The 22,915-nt window shown below is 39.2% G+C and overlaps 1 protein-coding gene across 3 annotated transcripts in view; it reads left to right on the plus strand.

Moving 5' to 3' along the window:
• The window catches only part of ppp3cb (protein phosphatase 3, catalytic subunit, beta isozyme), a 65,954-nt gene that overhangs the window by 14,735 nt on the left and 28,304 nt on the right, over positions 1–22,915 (plus strand). For all 3 annotated transcript variants that reach the window (XM_017484927.3, XM_017484929.3, XM_017484928.3), the window contains exons 2-5: positions 11,895–12,095; positions 15,072–15,196; positions 17,233–17,344; positions 19,525–19,670. In XM_017484927.3, coding sequence (XP_017340416.1) covers positions 11,895–12,095; positions 15,072–15,196; positions 17,233–17,344; positions 19,525–19,670 — 584 coding nt within the window. The remainder of the gene's footprint in view (positions 1–11,894; positions 12,096–15,071; positions 15,197–17,232; positions 17,345–19,524; positions 19,671–22,915) is intronic.

The raw sequence follows: 22,915 nt of genomic DNA on the forward strand, positions 1-22,915 counted from the left end.
GATAGCCTGTATATACTGATAAATTGATGGAAACTTGCACAAAGCATGTGCATGAACTCAGCTGGAGCTTTTAGAGAAAGCGAGCCAGCTGAGCGATGAAGAGAGGTGAATGGAGAAGAGCAATCTGAGCATGGCACTGGATATGTGTGGAAAAGAGTTACTAGGACAGAAAGGATGGGACACGCCTCCTGAAAGGCTGTCCTAGTGTTTACCCTACTGTCAAGAGATCACAGGTTTAAATCTTAATAATAATAATAATAATAATAATAATAATAATAATAATACTTTAAACTATACTGGGAATGTTACAGTTTTGCTAATGGTAAAATGAGATTATGTAGATTATTAGTGTTGTGTGCAGCAAGTATATGAGTATATATCAGCCTAGAAGCTTCAGTCCAAATCTAAAAGATATCAAAACTGACCGATCTGATCTACTATACTTTAAAATTTGATGCACGTTGACTGTTGTGTGAGAATTCGGTTTGATTTTGCAGATCAGCAAATTTTCCTCGACACATCATCCAAAACTGATAGATGCCTTTTTTAAAAAATTAGCTGAGGTGTAGCACGGAGAGTGTGAGAAGTCAGGAGTCCCATGATGTAATGAAGAAGGTGTAGACCAGCTGTGTTTCTTACAAGTGTCTCTCAAACCTGTGGAAATGTGACGAGAGAGTTCTCAGGAGGAAATAGAGAACTAGAGTAAAATGAGAGAAAATGAAAGATGCTGAAAGAGGAGTGGGAGAAAGAAGGAGAAGGACAGAGAAGGAGAAGGAAAAGGAGGAGAAGAGAGAGAGAGAGAGAGAGAGAGATGGGGAAGCTGTATAACAGCTGTGACCTGGATGAGTCCCTCCCCTCGTATCTCAGGGGTTCAGGAACAAGAGCGAGCCTGTCAGTGCCCTACTTTCCCAAAGTCTAATTCTAGGCCATTATCTGTGCTAGTACTGGTGGGGCTTCAGCATCCACCAGAAAAGTCCTTTCAGTGTGTGTGTGTGTGTGTGTGTGTGTGTGTGTGAGAGAGAGAGAGAGAGAGAGAGAGAGAGAGAGTGAGAGAGAAGGGAATGTGGGGTTGCCGGCACTGTTTGTGATTGCTTAAACACTCAGGTCAAGGTTAGAAAGAGAACGAGTCGGAGTGAGGCTTTGGTGTGTGTGTGTGTGTGTGTGTGTGTATGTGTGTGTGTGTGTGTGAGTGTGTTTTGAGATCAAATTATAACTTGTTAACAATACAAAGACAAAGTGTATATCGAGAGACAACACTTACAGAAGTACACTACCTCATTGGCTGCTACTGTAGCCAGCCTAGGGGTCTGTGAAGCATAGCCGGGGGAAGGGCAGGGTGGGGTCGTAACCGTGATTTTTTGATTATTTTTTATTATTTAGTCACAGTGATGGAAATCACGACCCACCATTACCAAATGATTATATTTATTATCAGTCCATACAGGATTGTAAGACATGCGAAATTAAACAAATCAAGTATTCAAGTAAATCAAGTAGAAAATGACTTGAAATGGCGAAATTGTTTCTCACGGTCTTTCAAAGTGATGTTTGCTGGTAAATGCGACCTTTTAGCAGTACTCATGTTCGACGCACGTGAATCAAAGCGGGCTTTGGCTGAACGCACGTTGTGAGGACGTCACATGACGCGTCTCGGCCCGAATCTGCGGACAATCTGCGGTAATTTTGTAAAATTGCGAGCTCCTCTGAATATCGCGGCGTTTGCTTGATTTTGTGTTCATTTCTGCGATCACGAAATCGGGAAATCCTGGAAGGACTGATATTATTGAGTTTGTATTATTAGGTTGTTAGTCTGTTTGAGTGGTGACCGTATTAATACAAACCCCAACAACACGAAAACAAGTAGACCTATAAATAATGTCAACTTGTTAGCTCTAATAAACAGATCGAGTATTACTGCATGCATTTCAAATTGTTCATGAGTTAAATCTGGAGTATCTGCACTAACCCCATGCTGTAGAAACAATCTTTGTTTTCTAAAAGGTGTACCTCAGGGTTCTCTACAGTGTCCGTCGTTATTTTCTGTGTACATGCTACACTCGGGTATTAAGATAGGTCATTTACTACACATGAACTGTATCACTCTCATTGTAATGCATGTGTGTGTGAATGTGTCTTGAGCTTTATGGCTGTGTGCTCTCTCAAGTCAGATTGCGCTCGAGTCTCAGCATCTGTCTCACAGGCCTGAGGCCGTAGCCCCTCATACGCAAAGAGTCTTGATGTCCTGACCTCATGCTCTTGCACACACACACACACAGAGTCATCTGAGGGCTGTGTGATAAAGACGTTAAAGGATGTGACAAGGGGAAAGGGCATGCTGAAGAAATGGAAGTTGGCAGAACGGGTGTCCAGTATGTGTATGTGTGTGTGTATGTGTGTGTGTGTGGGGGGGGGATGAGGGGCTTCACAGGGTGGCTTCAAGGCTCATGGCTAACAAAACACAAACTCACACAACAGGATCAGATATCAATACTGTTTTGACCATTTTGCCATCTACTACAGTGTATTGGTTAAATATAATATAAGTATTAGGATTGGCAGAATGTGTTCTATTTATGTATTCGAAGGGAAAATCTACATCTGAATGTTTAAGAGCTCATTTTTCTTAAATCTTAACCAGGGACTGGGGCTGCAATTTAGCCTTTGGCTAGAAGCCTGTATGTAGTGCATCGGCTGCTTGAAATTGTACCAGTGTTATTCTGCATTGTCCCCGTTAAACAATCAAACAAATAAATAAATAAATACAAATTTTTGGGCCTCAATATAAATCTGTAATAATGTTTTATTTTCTCATGTGTAAAAAAAAAAAGAAAAAAAAAGTATCAATTATATAATTAAATATTTAAAAAAGTAATAATGTACGTGCCGTAAATGTCATATAACTGTACAGTATACGTAAATATTTAACAATTTCCAACCGTCCAGCATTATACATTGCTATACCCTGTATAGTGAGCGTATATAGCGAATAGGAAGAAATCGGTTTGTAATTTATATTGGTTAGGGTGATAAAAGACGCATCGAATAATCAAAACGTTCCCCAAAATCAAGTATCATAACCACACAGTTCCGTCCACACACAGCGATTAATTGATAGCGGTATCTCGATGACGGTAAACATGCAACTGCGACCGAGATTTTTTTTGGCAGAGGACGAGGATGTGAACAAGAATGTTAAAAGATTTCAATATGGCAGAATGATACTTGTTAAGACATTGTTTTTCTATTTATGTAACGCAAGATTCATGCGCGGTGAGTCATGCTGCCATAAATACAAAGCTAAATATTGTATATATGCCTTTGACCATTGACAAAAAAGGAAAAAGAACGCTAGAGAGAGAAAGAGAGAGAGAAACAAGCATGGAGGCAAATGCTCTAAGAATGTTTTTTTAATATTCATAAACGAGAGGTCATTGACCCTGAGCACTGCAGTTAGTTATTCATGGCAATGCATCTTAAATATTTCCTTCTATACATTTGCATTTGAATGATGGCAGCCATAGTACATTGTACTGCACAGTAATGCAAATGCGGCTACATGTTCCGCAACTGAATTTGCATGTTATGCAAAACGCCTAATGGAAGTAAAGCGTAGAAAATGTTCCCGTGATACAGTCAGGTCCATAAGTATTTGGACAGCGACCCAGTTTTTCGTCGTTTTTGCCTCTGTACACCACCAGAATGGATTTGAAACGAACCAATTGAGATGTGAATGAAGCGTAGACTTTCAGCTTTACTTCAAGGGGTTTAACAAAAAATATTGCATTGAACGCCATTTTCACAGGCTCGAAAGTAATCGGACAAACTAACCTCATCATTGACGTTAGGATTATTTTTAATACTTGGATGCAAATCCTTTTCAGTCAATGACTGCCTGAATTGTGGAACCCATGGACATCACCAAATGCTGAGTTTCCTCCCTTTGAGATGCTTTGAGATGCTTGATGGCGGGTCTTTCTGCCTTCAGTTGTGTCTGTTAAATTAAATAACAGCGGTAAACAGTCAGAATGTGTAAAGGCACCTCTGAGGCAAGCACCTTGAGTCCGAATGGGAGAATATATGAGTTGTAAAAATAAAAAAACAAAAAACAAACAAAAACAAACAACGAAGTATAGATCATGCAAGATGTCAATATACAGACAAATAAATCAAATAAATACCAAACCAAACAGTAGTAATAATGGCTAACGAGCTGAAACCAACAGTGACAGGTGAAAGATGTGGCAGCTCATGTGCCAGTGCCATTACTACAAGAAGCTGGAACAATACCAAAGGACAATACTGAAGAGAATGTAAAAGTTTAATATCAAGTTATTATTGGTGAAAGATTTCCCTAGAGGTACCGTCTGACTCACCAGCTAGTGTGTCAACAACATAGCACCGTCAATCAAACACTGTGGGTGGGGGAAACTGTGGTTTTGGGGCTAGTTTTAATCAGAAGAACACCAGAACACAAGCATCTTTTTTTTTTAGTTTATGCTCCTGAAACCATTTTAAATTTAAAAACCAATATCGTCCTAGTTACTTAGTGGTTAGCGCTGTTTCCTCGCACCTCCAGGGTTGGGGGTTCGAATCCCATGTTCTTCCTGTGCTTTGGGGCTTTCCTCTGGGTACTCCGGTTTCCTCCCCCAGTCCAAAGATATACGTACTTTGTGGGCTGATTGGCATTTCCAAATTGTCCGTAGTGTGTGAATGGGTGCGTGAGTGTTTGTGCAGTTGTGCCCTGCAGTGAGTTGGCACCCTCAGTTCCCTGTTGCCCCGAGTTCCCTGGGATAGGTTCCAGGCTCCCTGCGACCCTGTCTACGGAAAATAGATGGATGGATGGATCTTCAATATTACTATATATGCCCACTACCTAGGATGTAACATTGTATAATGCTGTTGTTGAGACTAACCCACATGTAGCACACACAGGTTCTTAGTATTGTTTGGACCCCTTCACTGACTTATGTCACATTTCCACCAGACAGTTTGGTACTAATCCAAATCGAGAGCTGTTCATACCCTGATTGTGTTCCTGTGTCTGTTTCCTATTGCGTGTTAGTACTTTGTGAGGTTGTGAGGAGATGATAGCATCACATGGGTTTGTGAGGCAGTAGGCAAGTTCATGACTGTGGGCCCTCAACACACAAACATACATTGAACCATTGCGTACAACACGAACGAATGAGTTCTGTCTTTCAGTAGAGTAAACGCTTCATGGAAACGACATTTTAAGCAGTGCAAGTGCTATCTGACTGAATTTTATATTTTGCTTTAACCAAAGTGTGAACTAAGTAACGTCACGCTCCTTTAGCAGGAGCGCAAGGAACATCCTCAAATATAGAGGGGCTCTGCAACTTTTTCCTTTGTGCAATGTCTCTGATTGATTTTCCCTCTTTTCTCGGCTTCAAAATGGCTCGCTTTTCTCCCATAGACAGCTCTCTGATCTTCATGTTGGCTTATCCTTTTTAACAACAAAAGCAGACTTCACAGGTGAATCTGAAGGCTAAAGCCAAGAGTAGATGTCCAGCGCTATTAATTGTTTGCAATCAATCAAACCGGACGCACCTGGGTAACAAGACACCTGTCAGTCACATGTTCCAGTATTTTTGCTCGCCTACAAATTGGATGGTCTGATACCAAATGTGCTTTGCTCTATGTCGTTTAACGCACCTACATATAAATACCAGGAAATAAAAGCTCCCTTCTCATATTCATCTTTCAATCTCAAATCCAAATGTCTTCAGTCTACAGCAAAAACAACTGAATAAGCCTTGCCGTTCCGATAGTTTCGGAGGAGACGGTATCGTTCACTGTTACGATGTACGATATAACTCTCACTCTTCCTGAAGAAGGAACAGCCAAGTTATCCAACTAACAGACTAGAAACTGTGACACAAACCCCTCATACCAGCTACCATAGGTAGTTTTTTGTATAGTTTTTTCAAAATGGTGGTTGTCTGACTTGTAGGATGACTCATGACTATTTTATGATGATTGTTTGCTTGTGCGCCAGCTCTCTGTTTGGCACTCTGGCAAGAAGTAGCTACAATACAAGTTACTTGGTAATGAAAATAACAAAATATTGGATCATGTATTTGTTGAAAGAGCGTTTTGTTCTGATGGGGGGGAAAAAAAACGTTTTCACGCACTTGGAAGAGCAGCTTCAGGAAACCACGACATCGTATAAAAATACTGACTCTAGTAGAAGGACACGGGAAGACCCCACCTCCTGGAAGGATGAGGCAGGAATTTAACATTTATCTCAATTATAATGAGCATGTATACGGTTGTTAAGTGCATAAAATGAATGAGTCGATCATTTCCTGCCCTTTTAAGTATTTCCATATGCATACAATGCCGTTGTTTTGTGCTTGTTAAGCTGCATGTAACCATATGTGGTAAATGCTTATTTGATACCATGTGTGTGTGTGTGTGTGTGTATGTGTGTGTGTCTGGGTTTAATGATGCAGTAGGGCAGCTGCATATGTGTGCGTGCTTGTGTGCACGTGTGGCGGTGGTTTAGTTGGCGCTCTGTGTGTGTATGTGTGTTTGTGTTTGTGTGTAACTGTCTCTGTGTGCAAGCTCTCAAGGAGATGATGTTATGTAAGAGCCCTCTGCTGTATACTGCACTTCAGTAATGCGGCCGTACTGCTAAATAAAGACATGCACGCATGCACCCACACACACGCACACACACACAAACACACACACACACACACACACACACAATCAGATAAGAGGCTGTATGACCATTTTCTCTGCCTTTATTTGTAGAGCCGGATCAAATCCCAGTAATGCACCATCACTCTCTCTCTCTCTCTCGCTCTCTCTCTCTCTCGCTCTCTCTCTCTCTCTGTGTGCTTGTGTGTGTGTCACACTTATTGATCCCCGTCTCACTCATACACATCCACAGATGGCCCACTTCCCACGATCTCTCAACAAAGACATCATTTTACAGCATATAATAATATTCAGCAGTAATAGACACAAATAGAGGCATCCCATACTTTTCTACTGTCATATATTTAGTCTTGGTTCAATACTCTGAACCTGAAATTAAGAGCAGCCTGTGCTACGCCACTGGCTCTGACAGCTCAGTGTGTGTGTGTGTGTGTGTGTGTGTGTGTGTGTGTGTGTGTGTGTGTGTGTGTGTGTCCACTGCTAAAGGATTTTGTGTAAAGGATTTTCTGTAGTGTTAATATAAAACGTGATGTGTGTGGGATATTAAAAGCTATAAAAAGCCTCTTGACCTCCGCACTTCCTCTCTTCACTTTCAAAAGACGATATTAGCGCAAATGTTTCGTATTTGTTCAGTAAAGGGTTTGGAAAAAAGGTCACGGAGACATACTAGGACTAGAAGTAGTGAGTTACTCTCTGCCTTAAGACTCTTCAGAGCGTGCCTGATGTTGTTGACAGTGTCACTTCCATCTGCTTGATGTTACAAACCTCGCTGCAAACAGGTATTCTGTTTCTTAAATCCTTTCAATATTAGGTCACTTCCTGTTTAGCAAGTCGTAAGAAAAACATTATTACTGAATGAATCAAATGTCTTCTGTACTTAAAACAATATTCATGAGGAATTTCAGTCTCGGTGCTGAATCAGCATTAGTGAAAATACTGATAAACGTGAGTATACGTATACATGTCTCAATTCGGACATTTACAGTAAGTGGTGGATTTTAAACAATATTTCTCTCAACCGTTTGCATGTTCTCCCCGTGCTGCGGGGGTTTCCTCCGGGTACTCCGGTTTCCTCCCCCAGTCCAAACACATGCATGGTAGGCTGATTGGCGCGTCCAAAGTGTCCATAGTGTATGAATGGGTGTGTGAGTGTGTATGTGATTGTGCCCTGCGATGGATTGGCACCCTGTACAGGGTGTACCCCGCCTTGTGCCCGATGCTCCCTGGGATAGGCTCCAGGTTTCCCCGTGACCCTGAAAAGGATAAGCGGTATAGAAGATGGATGGATGGATGGATGGATTTCTCTCAACCACTGAAAAGCACATGTTCAGGTTTACATATTTACACCACAGCGTGGTTGAATTGTCGAATCTGATTGGTTAGAAGGTGTGTATTATTGTTCTATAACAGCACAGCTCGGACTGTAGTCCCGGCTGCAACATGGACTATAGGTTAATATTAATGCGCTCGTTCTTAAATGTTATTGATCTATAATAATATGCAGGGATTTTATCCTGAAGACGCTGCTCATAATCTAAGACTAATAATAAACAGGTAAAAACCTATTTCATTCCCCTCCGAAAGTATTGGAACAGCAAAGCCGATTGTATTGTTTGTCGCTACACCTTGAAGATATTTGGGCTTGAACAGAATTTCAGCTTCATTTAGAATGTTAAACAACTTAGAGCATGGCACCTTTGACGTCAGATCACTCTCACGTCAGATCATTCTCACTTCAGTTTCCTCTTGAGGAGGTAAAATGCTGCTCAATTGGTTTAAGGACTAGTGATTGACTTGGTCAATCTAAAACCCTCCACTTATTTCCTGTGATGAAGTCCTCTGTTGTGTGGGCAGTGTGTTTTGGATCATTGTCTTGCTGCATAATGAAGTTCCTCCCAATTAGATTGGATGCATTTCTCTGTAAATTGGCAGACAAAATGTTTCTGTAAACTTATGAATTCATTTGCTGCCACCATCATGAGTTACATCATCAATAAAGATTAGTGAGAAGCAGGCATGCAAACCAGTTCCAGACGCAGGCATGCAAACCCAAGCCATGACAATACCTCCACCATGTTTCACTGATTACTTTGTCTTATGTTTTGGATCATGAGCAGATCCATTACTTCTTTCCATCACTTGGGTTAATCTTGGTTCCAGAATTTTGTGGCTCATCAGCACTTTGCAGCAGTCACTGTGCTTTGTGAAGTTTCCTTTTCAGGACAGAAGAGTTTACACTTTCTGCTTTTTTTTTCCGGTAAATTGACAAGCTATATTTTTTGAGAGACATAGAGAAAAGGAGAGACTGATGAGAGAATGAGTGTTTATTGCAGCTAAAACCTAAGCAATAACAGGAACTAACTTGTCGCGCCGACGATCCATAAATATAACAATTAACAGTTAGAAAGAGTGATGTGTCATTCATTAATAAATGAAACACTGTAATTGTTGGAAAATGGCAGTGGTATTAGCAGAATAACAAAATATACTTTACATTAGGCTGAATCACAATACCCAGGCGTGGATCATGTATTATTCCGTTCATAACCCAGAAGTGGACAAATCATCATCAGAAATTTATAAGCCTAGCACACCAGGCTCTAATTTACTGCCGAGTATAAAAAACGTAATTCATACATCAACATATTTAAATTAAGGGCAGAATTTCCACTTAAGTAAAATATATAAGTTCAACAAAAGGTAAATAGGTAAATATATTTAGTTTTATCTGAAACTCATTAAATAGAAATACAAACACTTTTGTATTTCTATTGTATTAACATGGAGATTATACCGTATCAGTATGTAAAAGCTACATAAGACCGTACAAGAGAAGTGTTTAGAGTGTGTATTTTGGTTGTCCAAAAATGATGTAATAAAGTACTTATAAAGTTAAACAAGTACACTGTGTAAATTATTGTTTTCATTTGTTTGGAGGTCGACGTGACCGTTATCCTGAGTCGTTATCCTTTTCTTAGAGAAAGTTTCTGAAATAGCACATCCTGTACAAACAAGACCCTGGCTAGCATCTTTATCCCTTCTTGATACTGATATGTTTGACAGTGAGGTGACTGTGTGGTGTGTTAGCAGACGAGTTACTGGATATGACAGCTTTATTGCACTTCACAGGCAACTTTGAATAAAAACGCCCACGCTCGTGATTTGTTTAACCGTTCATCACGGTGGTTCAGTAGGTAGCGTTTTTGCCCCATGGTCTCTTTATGTCTACGTGGTTTTTCCACTGGGTTCTCCAGTTTCCTCCCAGCTCTCAAAAACATGCCAGTAGTTGGACTGAGGACTCGAAATTCCCCCGAGGTGTGTGTGTGTGTGTGTGTGTGTGTGTGTGTGTGTGTGTGTGTGTGTGTGTGTGTTTCTGTGTGTATGACCAAAGCCATACTAGCCTTTGGCTACCGTTGCCCTGGTAACACCTGTCACAGTTTGCTTTCTCGCTCACCACCTTTTCCTTTCCAGTTTTTTCCCCCCTCTCTGTTTCTTCAGTCGTTCTTCTGTAATTCCGTAAATGAAATCCATTTATTCAGAGCAAGTTTTATTATATCACATAACACTTAATACACAGCGGGTAATTTAGTGCAAACGTTTATTAAACACGTTTAAAGCTAAAAGTAGAACATGGCACCTTTAACATACGAACGTGGGGATTTATTTATTTATTTTTGGCTCTTCACTCTTGCAGATCTTTCCTCTCTTTTATTTTTCTCCCACTGGCCAAGTTTCTAGTGTTATGAAAAGCAGTGAGCGTGTGCCACTAATCAGGCATACTATCAGTGATAGGGAAAAGATTCTTCTTTCATAAAGGCTTATGCATAATTTTTCATGTTCTTGATGAAAAATAATCACTCTAAGAAATACATTCAGCCTGCAAAGTTGAAAGTGTATATATAATACTGGAAAAAATATTGTCGCCCATTATAAAAAAAAAATAATCAAAAAGTGAGATCCTGGTCGAATTGAATCATGAGTTGTCTAGAGATGCTCACCTCAATATGTTTTACTATTCAACATACCCAATAATGTTGTCTTGTGCACTTCAAAATGTTGCCACTACTCTTGCGTTCGAGTTGGGATGATGGTCTGTGAAGGGTTTTGTTTTAATCTAACCTGAGAAACGAGAGAAAATGTAGCATTTTTTTAATAACCTGTAGTATTGTTTTTAATATAATACCATGCTACGGTTGTAAAGCATGATAAAAGTTGCATCCTTACATACAGACATACAGTTTGTGACGTATTTTGAAGTACGTTTACACTATTGTGTGCTAATCTAATTAGCCAAATAGTGAGTAGAACATCATACACTTCAGTTTGTCTTCCTTGTTAAGTATATTGTATCTCTGTGATCAGGACACTCTCATATTTACTTGTTCTCTCTTCCTCACATTTCCTTCTTTGCCCTTAAAGGGGCTATTTATAATTGTTAGTGCCCTCTGCTGTCTGTCAGGCAGAAGTACAATCAAAATAAAAATAAAAATGATGAGCTTACTCATGATCCCCCTCTCACCTCTGTCTTTTATTTCCTCTCCTTTTGTGGTTACCTGATGATTCCCGCCTACTAGCCAGCTCTCTCTTATCATACAACACCCGCCAACCAGGGAGGGTGAAGAAGAACGTGTGCTTCCTGAGACATATGAAAACAGTCAAACACATCTTTTCAAACTGCAGTATGACTCACACGCAGCCAAAGCGCAATCTACCCTCTTCCGCATACATGAACTCACAGACGCCCACGATTGGCTAGCAGTGTTGTGATTGACAGGGCAGAAAGAGTATGCCCCTCCCACGTAGACAGCACTGCCAATTTACCAATTTAAACTCACTTTTACACCTGATATAATCACACACCCCCAGCCACCACCACCTTGTTCTGTCTGGCCAGATGATGTCATTTCTGGGCCAGAAAAAATGCAAGCATAAGCCTGAAATGAACAGAATATCCTGATTCTGATCGCAGGGCAGTATTGTGAATATTGTGTTTTACTAATGTATCTTTAAAATTATGTGATTATATCAGGTGTAAAAGCACTTTTAAAATCACAAACTGCACCTTTAATTATGATGAGGTCGATTGATTATCTTTTTAATTAGCTTTTATTTTTAAACTAAAGCCACTGATGCCAGTGGACCAATCAAGCTTTTTACAGTCTCTCTCTTTCTCTCTTTCTCTCTCTCTCTCTCTCACTCTCTCTCTGTAGCGGTCCCGTTCCCGCTGAGCCACAGGTTGAGTATGCGGGAGGTGTTCGACTGTGAGGGAAAGCCACGAGTGGACCTGCTGAAGGCTCACCTCACTAAAGAGGGCCGTGTGGAGGAACCTGTCGCCCTGCGCATCATCAACGAGGGAGCCTCCATCCTGCGACAGGAGAAGACAATGCTGGACATCGAGGCTCCCGTTACAGGTCACAGAGACACATATGTCCTGAGCATTAGTTTTCAAACTATTTTAAGTAAATTGCCAAATGCTAAATGGCATAGAATCTATTCTAACAGGACTTTCTTCTTACAGTGCAGTGCCATTCATTTCTAACTTAAAATGTGTAATGATTGGCAAATTGATGTGGTGTGAGAGAAATGAAACACTTGGTGTTAGTAAAATGCCACTCCATTGCTGATTCTATTCCTATAATAGCACCTTTGTGTTTTATTTCTTACATAAGGAAATGGTTCAAGTGCCCCTTGCTGCAGAACCAAAAGTCCAGGGGGTGGAGTCAGCCCTGATTTAGCTCCTCCTTACTGGGTGGAGTCGAATCAAAAAGACGGAGCATGGAGACAGCTAAGTTTGTCTCAGGCTGGATAAGTGTGTTTGTCATTACGCATTGAAAAGCACATTGTGGGTTAGGGGTTAGGCTTAATGTTACACTTAAAATCAAAAAGTTTTGTGGCTTTTAGTATGATTATGTCAGCCTTAAGGTTTTCTATAAGTTAGTGCGCTCCAAAACAGTGACAAAATTCGCATTTAGAAGATATACGCATTCAATATCGACAGTCACCGATACGGATCAACAATTTTGATTCTCATTAGATTTTCTGTCCAATCAAACGCTCTCTAGAATCTGAAGTGTCCCGCCCCCGAAGTGATAAAAATCCATGGTGCTAACTGTACAGTACAGCTTAGCCCGGGCTGTGATGTAAGTGCAAGGGGGAGGAGCCACTCGATATATTCCACCCTGATTTCCTGTTTCAATGGACATTACGTCGAATAACGCTGTACGTTTCAAGGCACTTCACGGGGAACTTTAAATGAGGAGTTAGATTAATTCCAGCTCCACCTTCTGGTCTTTTGGTTCTGTAGCAAGGACTGTCTCAAATGATTGAAATGGAGTGCCATTTACATGTATAGTACCACTAGTGTAAGAATATTATTTTGTCCATGTAAGAATACTGTATATCAGATTTACACACTTACAGGCTCTTATAGACTTTGTACAGTTTACAGGAGTCCTAAAACATATAACTACTTAGTTCTTAAATTATTTAAAAGATTATTCTAATTAGAATAAAACTCTAGTTTTTATTAGATTTGATCCAGACACGTTGATTGATATCTGAACATTGGTGGGAGAGAGTGATGTCTGGTTTTGATGTAGAAGCAGTAGGAGGACAGGAACTGGGTTCTCTGGGTTTTGGTTTCCATTTCTGGAAATATCTTGCCGATCAGTCGAATAGGTTATTACAGTAGAGTACAGATTCGAGTTAGAAGGTGAGTTTCCACTGGGGTTCAGGGTGAGTTCCTGTCCTGCATTTCCACTACACTGTTGGAACAGGTACCATTATGGAAAATAGCTAATTGTGTTACAGTAACAAAGATAACTAAAGACACAGCAAAAGGAAAAGTGCTGGTATTGAAGAAAATGGTTCCTCAATGATGTTTTTTTTAAAAAATCAAAGTCTTTTATATGGACTTTAACTTTCTGTAATGTAATCTCTCTCTAGTAGAGTTCTACAGGGTGCGCCAAAAATCTCCATACTACGTCGGTTATGCCTTTGTCAGTGAACGTTGTTGGACGTCCACGTCTCGGTCAGTCCGCAACACATCTAGTCTTTTTAAATTTGTTGATAAGTTTGGAAAACAGAGTCGTGTGTGATGTGTTTGCCATGTTTCCTGTTAAAGTCCATCGCAACCTTGCGACAGCTTCCTGATCCAGCCATGCGAATGATTTCAGTACTTCTACTGTCGAAGGCGTTCTTAAAGGACATGTAGAAAGAAAGAAAGAAAGAAAGAAAGAAAAAAAAAAATATATATATATATATATATATATATATATATATATATATATATATATATATATAACAAAGTATGAAAAGACATTTTGTATGGAGACTTTTGGGACACCCTGTATGTAGAACCTTTAGGGGTTTCCCCAAATGGATAAAACAATTAAACCTTTTAGGATATTGAGTGTAACCTTTTAAAAAAAATAAATAAAATTTAAGAGTGTACTGAGAGGATAGCGATTTATTAGAGAGACTAATCACCTGATTCACACATACACACTTTTATGCAGCAGCCCTGAATTAGGAGGTCAAACCATATTTAAAAGGGGAAATGATATCAATGATGTACTGTGAACTGTTAGAAGCCAGTATGCACTAAGTAAGGAATAAAACACCTGGGGGCATTCTATTATAGGAAAATCATCAACGTCGTGGTGCGATGCTATCCGACACAAAGCGGAGTTTCTGTTCCCACCCTGAAGTTGATTATTTTCCAATAACAGCATGTCTCAAAGCATGTTTTTTTTTGTTGGCAATTTTCCAACAATTACAATTTCTATTCTCATCACATTTTCTATCGTTTATAGTTTAAAGTTTAAGTTTTAACATTTGAAAGTGTAACGTTGTGGAATGTCTTCAAAACCAGCTAGTACCTTTATCACTTACGTGTTATGAAGTTAATAAGATAAGAGAATGCTGCTTGTCATGTTAGCGAGAAACCGGAAAGGTCCTGTGGCAGAAGACTTTGAAGGATTTACAGCTTTACCTCCGATGGTTAAAAAGCACTGACACTGGAGACTCCTTCCAAAAATGCTAAATAAACGTCTCCTCACACTACGTCTTCAATTCCATACTTTTTTTAAAAATCTGTTCACCATAAAAACACCATACAAATGACGACGTCTTAGGACAAGCCCAGCAATATAAACCTTGCAGCCAGAACTACTGCCAGAGCTGCTGTTATAGAAAATGAATCGACACCTTCTGACCAATCAGAGCAGAGAATGTAAACAGTACCGTGGTATGAAAGATGAATATGTTCTGTAGATGAGATTTGGTTTGTATGGACATTTCGACGTAGTAAGAATTTGAGAACGATTACTGGCTTGGTTTTCTTCAACTGAAATGTATACAGTTCTGATATCGTGTGTGTACTGCAGTGTGTGGAGATATTCACGGGCAGTTCTTTGACCTGATGAAGCTGTTTGAGGTTGGAGGCTCTCCAGCTACAACGCGGTACCTCTTTCTAGGGGACTACGTGGACCGAGGTTACTTCAGTATCGAGGTTAGTGCTCTCTCTCACACACTCACGCTGTGTAGGCACCCTACCTAGTAAACCATGTGTTTGTGGTTGTCAGGTTAGTGCTCTGTTAAACCTTATGTTCAGTAGTTAGCAATGGATGTCAGTTGACCCCATTTCGTTTCCTTTATGTTTTTTAAATAGCAAAAAATGTTAATATTTACTTGAAGGTGACAGCGATGAAAATAGTTTTTTGCTTGAGATTCACAAATTCTAGGCATTTTTTTAATACTGATTTCACCAAAATGATTAGACTCTCTTTGTAGTACTATGATATTTTATATTTGAAATATTTATATGATTTATATGAAAAATCATAACAATTTTATAAACAATCATTACAATTTTATAAACAATACGTTGGTGAGAAACCTCTCAGATACATTCAGGCTGAATCATGTTACATCATTTTAACAACAACAACAACAACAACAACAACAACAAAAAGTCAGATAGAATCATAAAATCCCATGGTTTCGATTAGATAGCATGTACATCGTGATATACAGGGGCATGATGGTTTAGCATGTTTGCCTTGCACCTCTAGGGTTGGGGGCTCAAATCCCACCTTCGCCCTGTGTGCATAGAGCTTCCAAGTTCTCCCCAAGCTTTGGGGGTTTCCCACCCCATCCACAAACACGCATTGTAGGCTGATTGGCATTTCCAAATTGCCCGTAGTGCGATTGTTCTCTGCGATGGGGTGTCCCCTACCTTGTGCCCTGAATTCCCAGGATAGGCTCCAGGCTCCCCCGCAACCCTGTGTAGGATAAGCGGTACAGAAAATGGATGGATGGAAAAACTTCAGAAATTTCCAACATTACAGTGGGTGATGTTGAAAACATGGCAGAGGCTTTAACAGTTGAAGATAGCCAAGATTAAACTCAATTTCTAGACATGACTAGAAAACTCGCTTTCTAAACCAGAAATTGTAGCCATTACTAGAAAATGACATTATAGTATGTTATAGTAGGACTATAGTATGTAGTATAGTTTTAGTTCATGGAGTTGAAGCCATTAAAATTTGGTTTAACTGACTGTTAATAGGGCCGCACAATTAATCGAATATCGATCTCGATTACAATTTTGATTTCCCACGATTACATGAATATGATTGACTGCGATATTGACGTTTAAAGTTTGTCCTCCGCTTATAGAAAACTCCGCTTCATGTCAAATCATGCGCTTCCTAAACTTACAGCCAATCACCATAGAGTGGCGCAGGGATGACATCATTTTATAACATCAAAACCCGGAAACAAGTTGGCATTTTAGCCCTTCGGTTCCATCGTCCCGAGTCAATGGGTTTTTTCAGTGGGATTTTGGTTAAAAGCCTGAAATAAGGTCTGTGGTGAACACAAGCGCAAAATATTTTCACGTTTTATTCTACGACGTAAAATACGCCAGTAAAACCCCACTCATGATTTAAAAAAAAAAGCTTTTACTTGTATTGAAAAAGGTGGTTGCTAACTGTCACGTAAGAGCTTTATTGAAGAAAGGCAGACAAATCCAGAACGTGAGACAATAGCGTGGTCAAAAACAAGAAAAGTTCAGGCGATCGGCAAACGGGCATAAACAAGGATAAACTAGAATCAGACAACGAGGTCGAGAATAAGATCAAAACTATGAACAAATGCTCGTTACACGGAAAACTCACGCAATACTTCGCGTCGAACAAGGAGACGTACATTAGCAGGAATGTAGCACAACATGGAGGGTGAAAGCAGTGCTCTTTATTTAAATGTGAAAGTGCAATAAAAAAATATGTCATCCCTAAAATCAATGAATAATCGTGATAAATAATCGAGATCTCAATATTGATCAAAATAATCATGATTATCATTTTGGCCATAATCATGCAGTCCTATGCTGAAATAAGTATTTAAAGATGATTGTACGGGCAGTTTTAGTACTTTCAATTCAGAAAATATCAAATGAGAATTGAATTCATAACCGAATATAAAGATGAAATGAAACCAGCTCTTTGTATAATTTCTGTGCCTCTCTCTCGCTCTCTCTCTCAGTGTGTTTTGTATCTCTGGTCACTGAAAATCCTCTACCCAAAGACGTTATTTCTGCTGCGGGGAAACCATGAATGTAGACATTTGACTGAATATTTCACATTCAAACAAGAATGTAAGTATAAAGACGCACACTTCTTATTTATTCGCTAAATTACTCACTTAGTTTCCTGGTCGAACAGCAAGTCAGACTTTTATCCATCTCCACTGTTTTGTTTACCCACAATGCATCACTTTTCCATCAGCCCATTGTGTCCATTTATCTTTTTTTTTTTTTTTTTTTTTTTTTTTTACAGCCAGATGACTTTCTGACAAAGATCCATCCATCTATGCTGTCCATCCTTCTATCTATCTAATCACTCTTCCATTTTCTCCATCAGTCAATCCATACATCCTGTCCAACCATCCAGTCTTCTGTCATGCTCATCCATCCGTCTGTCCATTTTCCACCCATCCATCCGTCCCTTTTTTATTCTCACAGTCAATCCATACATCCTGTCCAACCATACAGTCATAAGTCACGCTCATCCATCCATCTGTCCGTTTTCCACCCATCCATCCCTTTTTTATTCTCTCCATCCAACAACTGTCCACAAGTGCCTATCCACAAGTGTCTTCTTAGTCTACATATAGCCATCCGTTCATCCAACTTTTTAGCAATTCTATCCATCATCTATCTATCATTCATCCTATTCTAATTATCCATCCATCACCAACTCTTCTCTGTCTGTATGTCCACTCATCCACCCATTCATCCATCCATCCTTCCATCCAACTGTCTTCTCAGTCTATACATGCATGTGTCTATGTATCCCTTCCTCCTGTCCATCCATTAATGTATCCATCACTCTATCCATCCATTGAAAATCTTGTCCTCATGCGTCATCCATCCATCCGTCCATTCGTCACTCCATTTGTCTGTCTATCCTGTCTTACATTTACATTTACGACGTTTGGCAGGTGCGCTTATCCAGAGCGACATACATTCATCTCATACGTATACATCTCAGCAGTTAAGGGTTAATCACTACTCTTGTTTTGCTCTCTGTCCCCTTCTCCTCCAAAATCCCACCATTTCTTCAGGACCCTTCGCTCCCTCACCCTCTCCATAAGCTCCATGTTTTGTCTCAGACATGCTTTCTAGATCACTCTCTCTCAAATGAGGCAGAGAGAGCGAGAGCATTAGCAGCAAATTAATTTGCTCGTTAATGATTGGACCAGGGAGTCAGCGAGTGTGATTTCCCTGATGGGACAGTAAAGAGTGGGCGCCCTCCTTTTCCATCTGCCAAGTGCAAGAACATACACTCACATACACACACACACACACACACATACACACACACACATGCACACACACATGCACACCCAGGCTTCATTGGACACACTCTTGGCCTGAAAAGGGCTGCCCTCAGTTAAAGAGACCTCCATCTTTTCAGATGAACAGTACTGAATGTGTGTTACACTCTACTTTCTTAAACGTGGTGTTTTGAACATCATAATCTCTGCTTTGCTAAATAATACATTGCTTGATGTTGAGGTTTCTACAAAAGAAAAGGTGTCTCTTATCAAGAAAACCAGTTCCAGTTAATATGCATATATAGGAAACACCCTCATGGTCTTGGTTTGCATGCTGTAAACTGATTGGCTCTTCTATTTTATGATGCGATGACACTCGCATGTCATGTTTTCAATTTTCTTGTATGATTGTTCTTTCTTTCTTTATTTATTTGTTTGTTTTAGAAAGAATTTGGCAAAACTGCTGCAGTGTGAAACTTGCCTGTGTGTAAATATATATATATATATATATATATATATATATATATATATATATATATATATATATATATATATATTATTCCCTTATTAATACTAAACACACAACTTTAAATACATATGGAAAAAAAAAACCCATACATGATTACCTCCATGAGTGTAAGAAAACCATAGAAACAGGACGAGAGATGGAGGGATGTGTGTGTGTGTGTGTGTTGCTGAGTGATGCAGTGGTATGACAGAACAGATGGGGTGGCACTGGGATGGCGAAGTTGAGACTGTACAGATTGTCTCCCAGACACACACACACACACACACACACACACACACACACGATCTCTCTCAATTAACAGTGTTCTGTGAAAGTGTAAATTTATGCAGGATCTCTGTGTACAAATGAGACAGAGAGAAAAATACAGCCTCGGAACAAGTCAGAGCGTTTGCATGTTTCAAAGCTCACTCTGGTTTTTTTCCCCCGTCTTCTTCTCTTCCCTTCCCTCTCTCTTTCTGTCCACCTTTAAGGTAAAATTAAATACTCCGAGCAGGTGTACGATGCGTGTATGGATGCGTTTGACTGTCTGCCGCTGGCAGCTCTGATGAATCAGCAGTTTCTGTGCGTGCATGGTGGTCTCTCACCCGAGATACACACGTTAGATGACATCAAGAAGGTGCTCACGCACACACACACACACACACACACACACACGCTCATGAATATGCAGATGGATTTATTCTCTGAATAACATCTCTTGCACAGAGTAAACTGACCTTTATGTCCATTAAAATTAATAAATCATTCAGGCCTGCTTGTTTTCCTGCATCTTATATCTGCTTTGATTCCTCACATGCATATACAATTGCTGCATGAAATGCAAATCTATTTATTTATTTACGTGTCTAACATCCAAGGTCATTTTGCAAGGTACAGTCATGTGAAAAAATAAGTACACCTGATGGGAATTGCTGGCTTTATTTATTTATGTATTTATTTCTTTTTGACATATTTGGACAAGCAAACATTTGATCATCTTTGAAACATCTGTGAAACCACTCTTCCGTGCAGTATTCTTTCAGTTGCAAGATGTTTGATGGTTTTCTTGCACGTCCGGTCATTGACTAGGCCATCCCATAACCCTCCATTTCTTCTTCATGAGCCATTCCTTGGTGGATTTGCTAGTATGCTTAGGATCATTATCCTATTGAAAGGTCCACTTTCGGTTCAACTTCAACTTTCGGACAGATCGCCTCACAGTATCTTCAAACGCTCTTTGATATAATGAAGAATTCATAGTTGAATCAATATCTAGTCCCTGAGGCAGAGAAACAACCCCAAACCATAACATTTCCACCACTGTGCTCCACAGTTGGTATGAGGTGCTTCTCCTGAAAAGCTGTCTTTGGTCTGTGCCAAACATGTCTGCTGTTACTGTGACCAAACAACTCTATCTTTGATTCATCTGTCCAGAGCACATTATTCCAAAAGGCCTGGTCTTTGCCAATATGCTCATTAACAAACCGTAGTCTTGCAAAGGCTTTTTCCTGGCACGACTCCCATGCAGGTCAAATTTATGTAATCTCTTTCTGATTGTAGAAGCATGCACTTTGACACCAACAATTGCAAGACTTACTAGCACATCCTGTGATGAAATGTTGGGGTTCTTGGAGACTCCTTTTTGCATCAGACGGTCTGCTCTTGGGCTGAATTTTCTGGGACGGCCAGTCCTGGACAAATTGGCAGTCGTTTGAAATCTGCACCATTTGTAGATTATGTTCCTTACATAATGAATGATGTATTTCAAATAATTTGGAGATCTTTTTAAATCCTTTGCGAGACTCATAGGCATCCATGACCTTTTTTTCTAAAGGCCTTATAGACCTCTTTAGATCTAGGCATGATGACACCACACACCTCAATAACAAAGGGAACACCAGACACTAGATATGAGAGGCGTATAAATAAGATCGGTTCCACCTGCACTCCCTAAGCAGGTTCTAATCACTGGCATCCGATCTTTAATACCTGAGTCCAATTTTATGGATTTGTATAGGGGATTTCTTACTTTTCCCATGTGACTGATCAGTTTGTTTTTTTTTTTTTGTTTAAATTGTGAAAATTACTACAAAATGTCATTTGATGGAGTGTATCATCTTTATTAATAGTGCATTAATAGGCATTTTTCAAAGAGGATCAAATGATTGCTTGTCTAAATATGCAAAATAACAAAAAAAACAACAGTTTACATGGGGTGTACTTATTTTTTCACATGACTATATGTAATTCAAAGTAAAAAAGAAAAAACCTTATGGTCTTACGCAAAAGATGACTATTGAAAGAAGATGGTGTGTTGAAAATGGAATTATCATAAAAGTGCATGTGTAAATGCACTGGAGACATATTTTCGGAAAAAGGAAATTAAAAGTGATCACTCGAACCACTTCAACAGGTCTGGGCAAATACATCTGTCTCTCCAAGCCTTACCCGAGAACCAAAACGTCTCCCGAAACATTACAAATCAATGCAATGCACTCCAATTTTACTTTTAGATTCTTGTGTAGTGTTTGCTATTAAACATTCTAAAGAGGGTTTTCTTAAAAGATCAATTACCAGAATAAAATGCCAGAGTTTCCACTGAGATGAAAAGAAATAAAAACAAAAAAGCGCAGAACTTTTGCAAACCGTCTTTTGCGTAAGACAACCAGAACAACACAGGATGTTTGTGTTCAAATGTTATAAATGTAACACACAGGACTGGAGACAGGTTTGAGGATCCGTGTGCTGGAGGTTTACACGGAACTTGCACACACTCAAGAGTTGGCAAGACTTCACACTGATTGTTAGCTGAAGTTCGCCTTGCTTTACGAAGTAGTTCAGTACTCCCAAACCGATAGGGCAGAAAGCTTATTTGGATATTTTGTGTCATACAGTTCAACAGATTCAATGCAGGATAATCAAAAATGCATTAGAAGCGGCTAAGCTCTTACCAGGATAAAGACCAGATTTAAAACAGCCATATTGCAAAATATTGAAACTTAGCAAGTGGAAATATCTCAAATATATGCAAATCCAACTAATATTTCTAGATTGTTTTGAAACATAAGATCAATACGATCTATAAGAGTAATGAATAAGCTTTATAAAATAATACAATTAGTACATACGTCTAGAAAGAGGCGTAATGGTTTTATATTTGTTATAATAATAACAAATAATGATATCATAATAATATTAGAAATAAACATTAGAGATGAACCGATGCCAAATTTCTCAGCCGATGCCGATAACCGATTATTCAGAGTGATATCGGCCGATACCAATAACGATACCGATAGTATGGTGGTTCTACCTTTTATGCCTTCTTTTAAATTAATAATAATTAATCATTAAAAGAATTCTGAAAGAAATGCAAATAAACACTTTAACTTTCCACAAGTTGTTTCACAGTAACTGGTCTCATAAACAGAAAACACATTACTCTAATTAACATTAACACATGAACTCAATTCTGAAGATTAAAGTAAGATTTCTTAACTTATTGAATGTTGTTAATTCATATTAACATCGATTGAATTGTAAAAAACCTCCTGTTAGTCTCACGTTCACTCACTACAAACAAAAGCATTTCTACTTCATCATTAACATCAAACTGGTAATATATAATGTACACTTTTTTTTATATATTAACAATAACTGGATATGAAATATACTACTCTACAAATATATATTTCTGTGCAATATATACTTTTTTGTCAACTCATATTCATCTTTCAACAGTGTACTGTCGTATTAATTCAGCACGAGCAGCGCAGCAAAAAAATACATTTAGACCCGACGCCGAAACTCCCGCTTCACTGCTGCAGCGTCCGGTGTATAATTTTAGCGGTGCAGAGATTACAGAGATTACAAACTGCAGTT

This window comes from Ictalurus punctatus, chromosome 14 (genome assembly GCF_001660625.3).
Source record: "Ictalurus punctatus breed USDA103 chromosome 14, Coco_2.0, whole genome shotgun sequence".
Classification (NCBI taxonomy): Eukaryota; Metazoa; Chordata; class Actinopteri; order Siluriformes; family Ictaluridae; genus Ictalurus; species Ictalurus punctatus.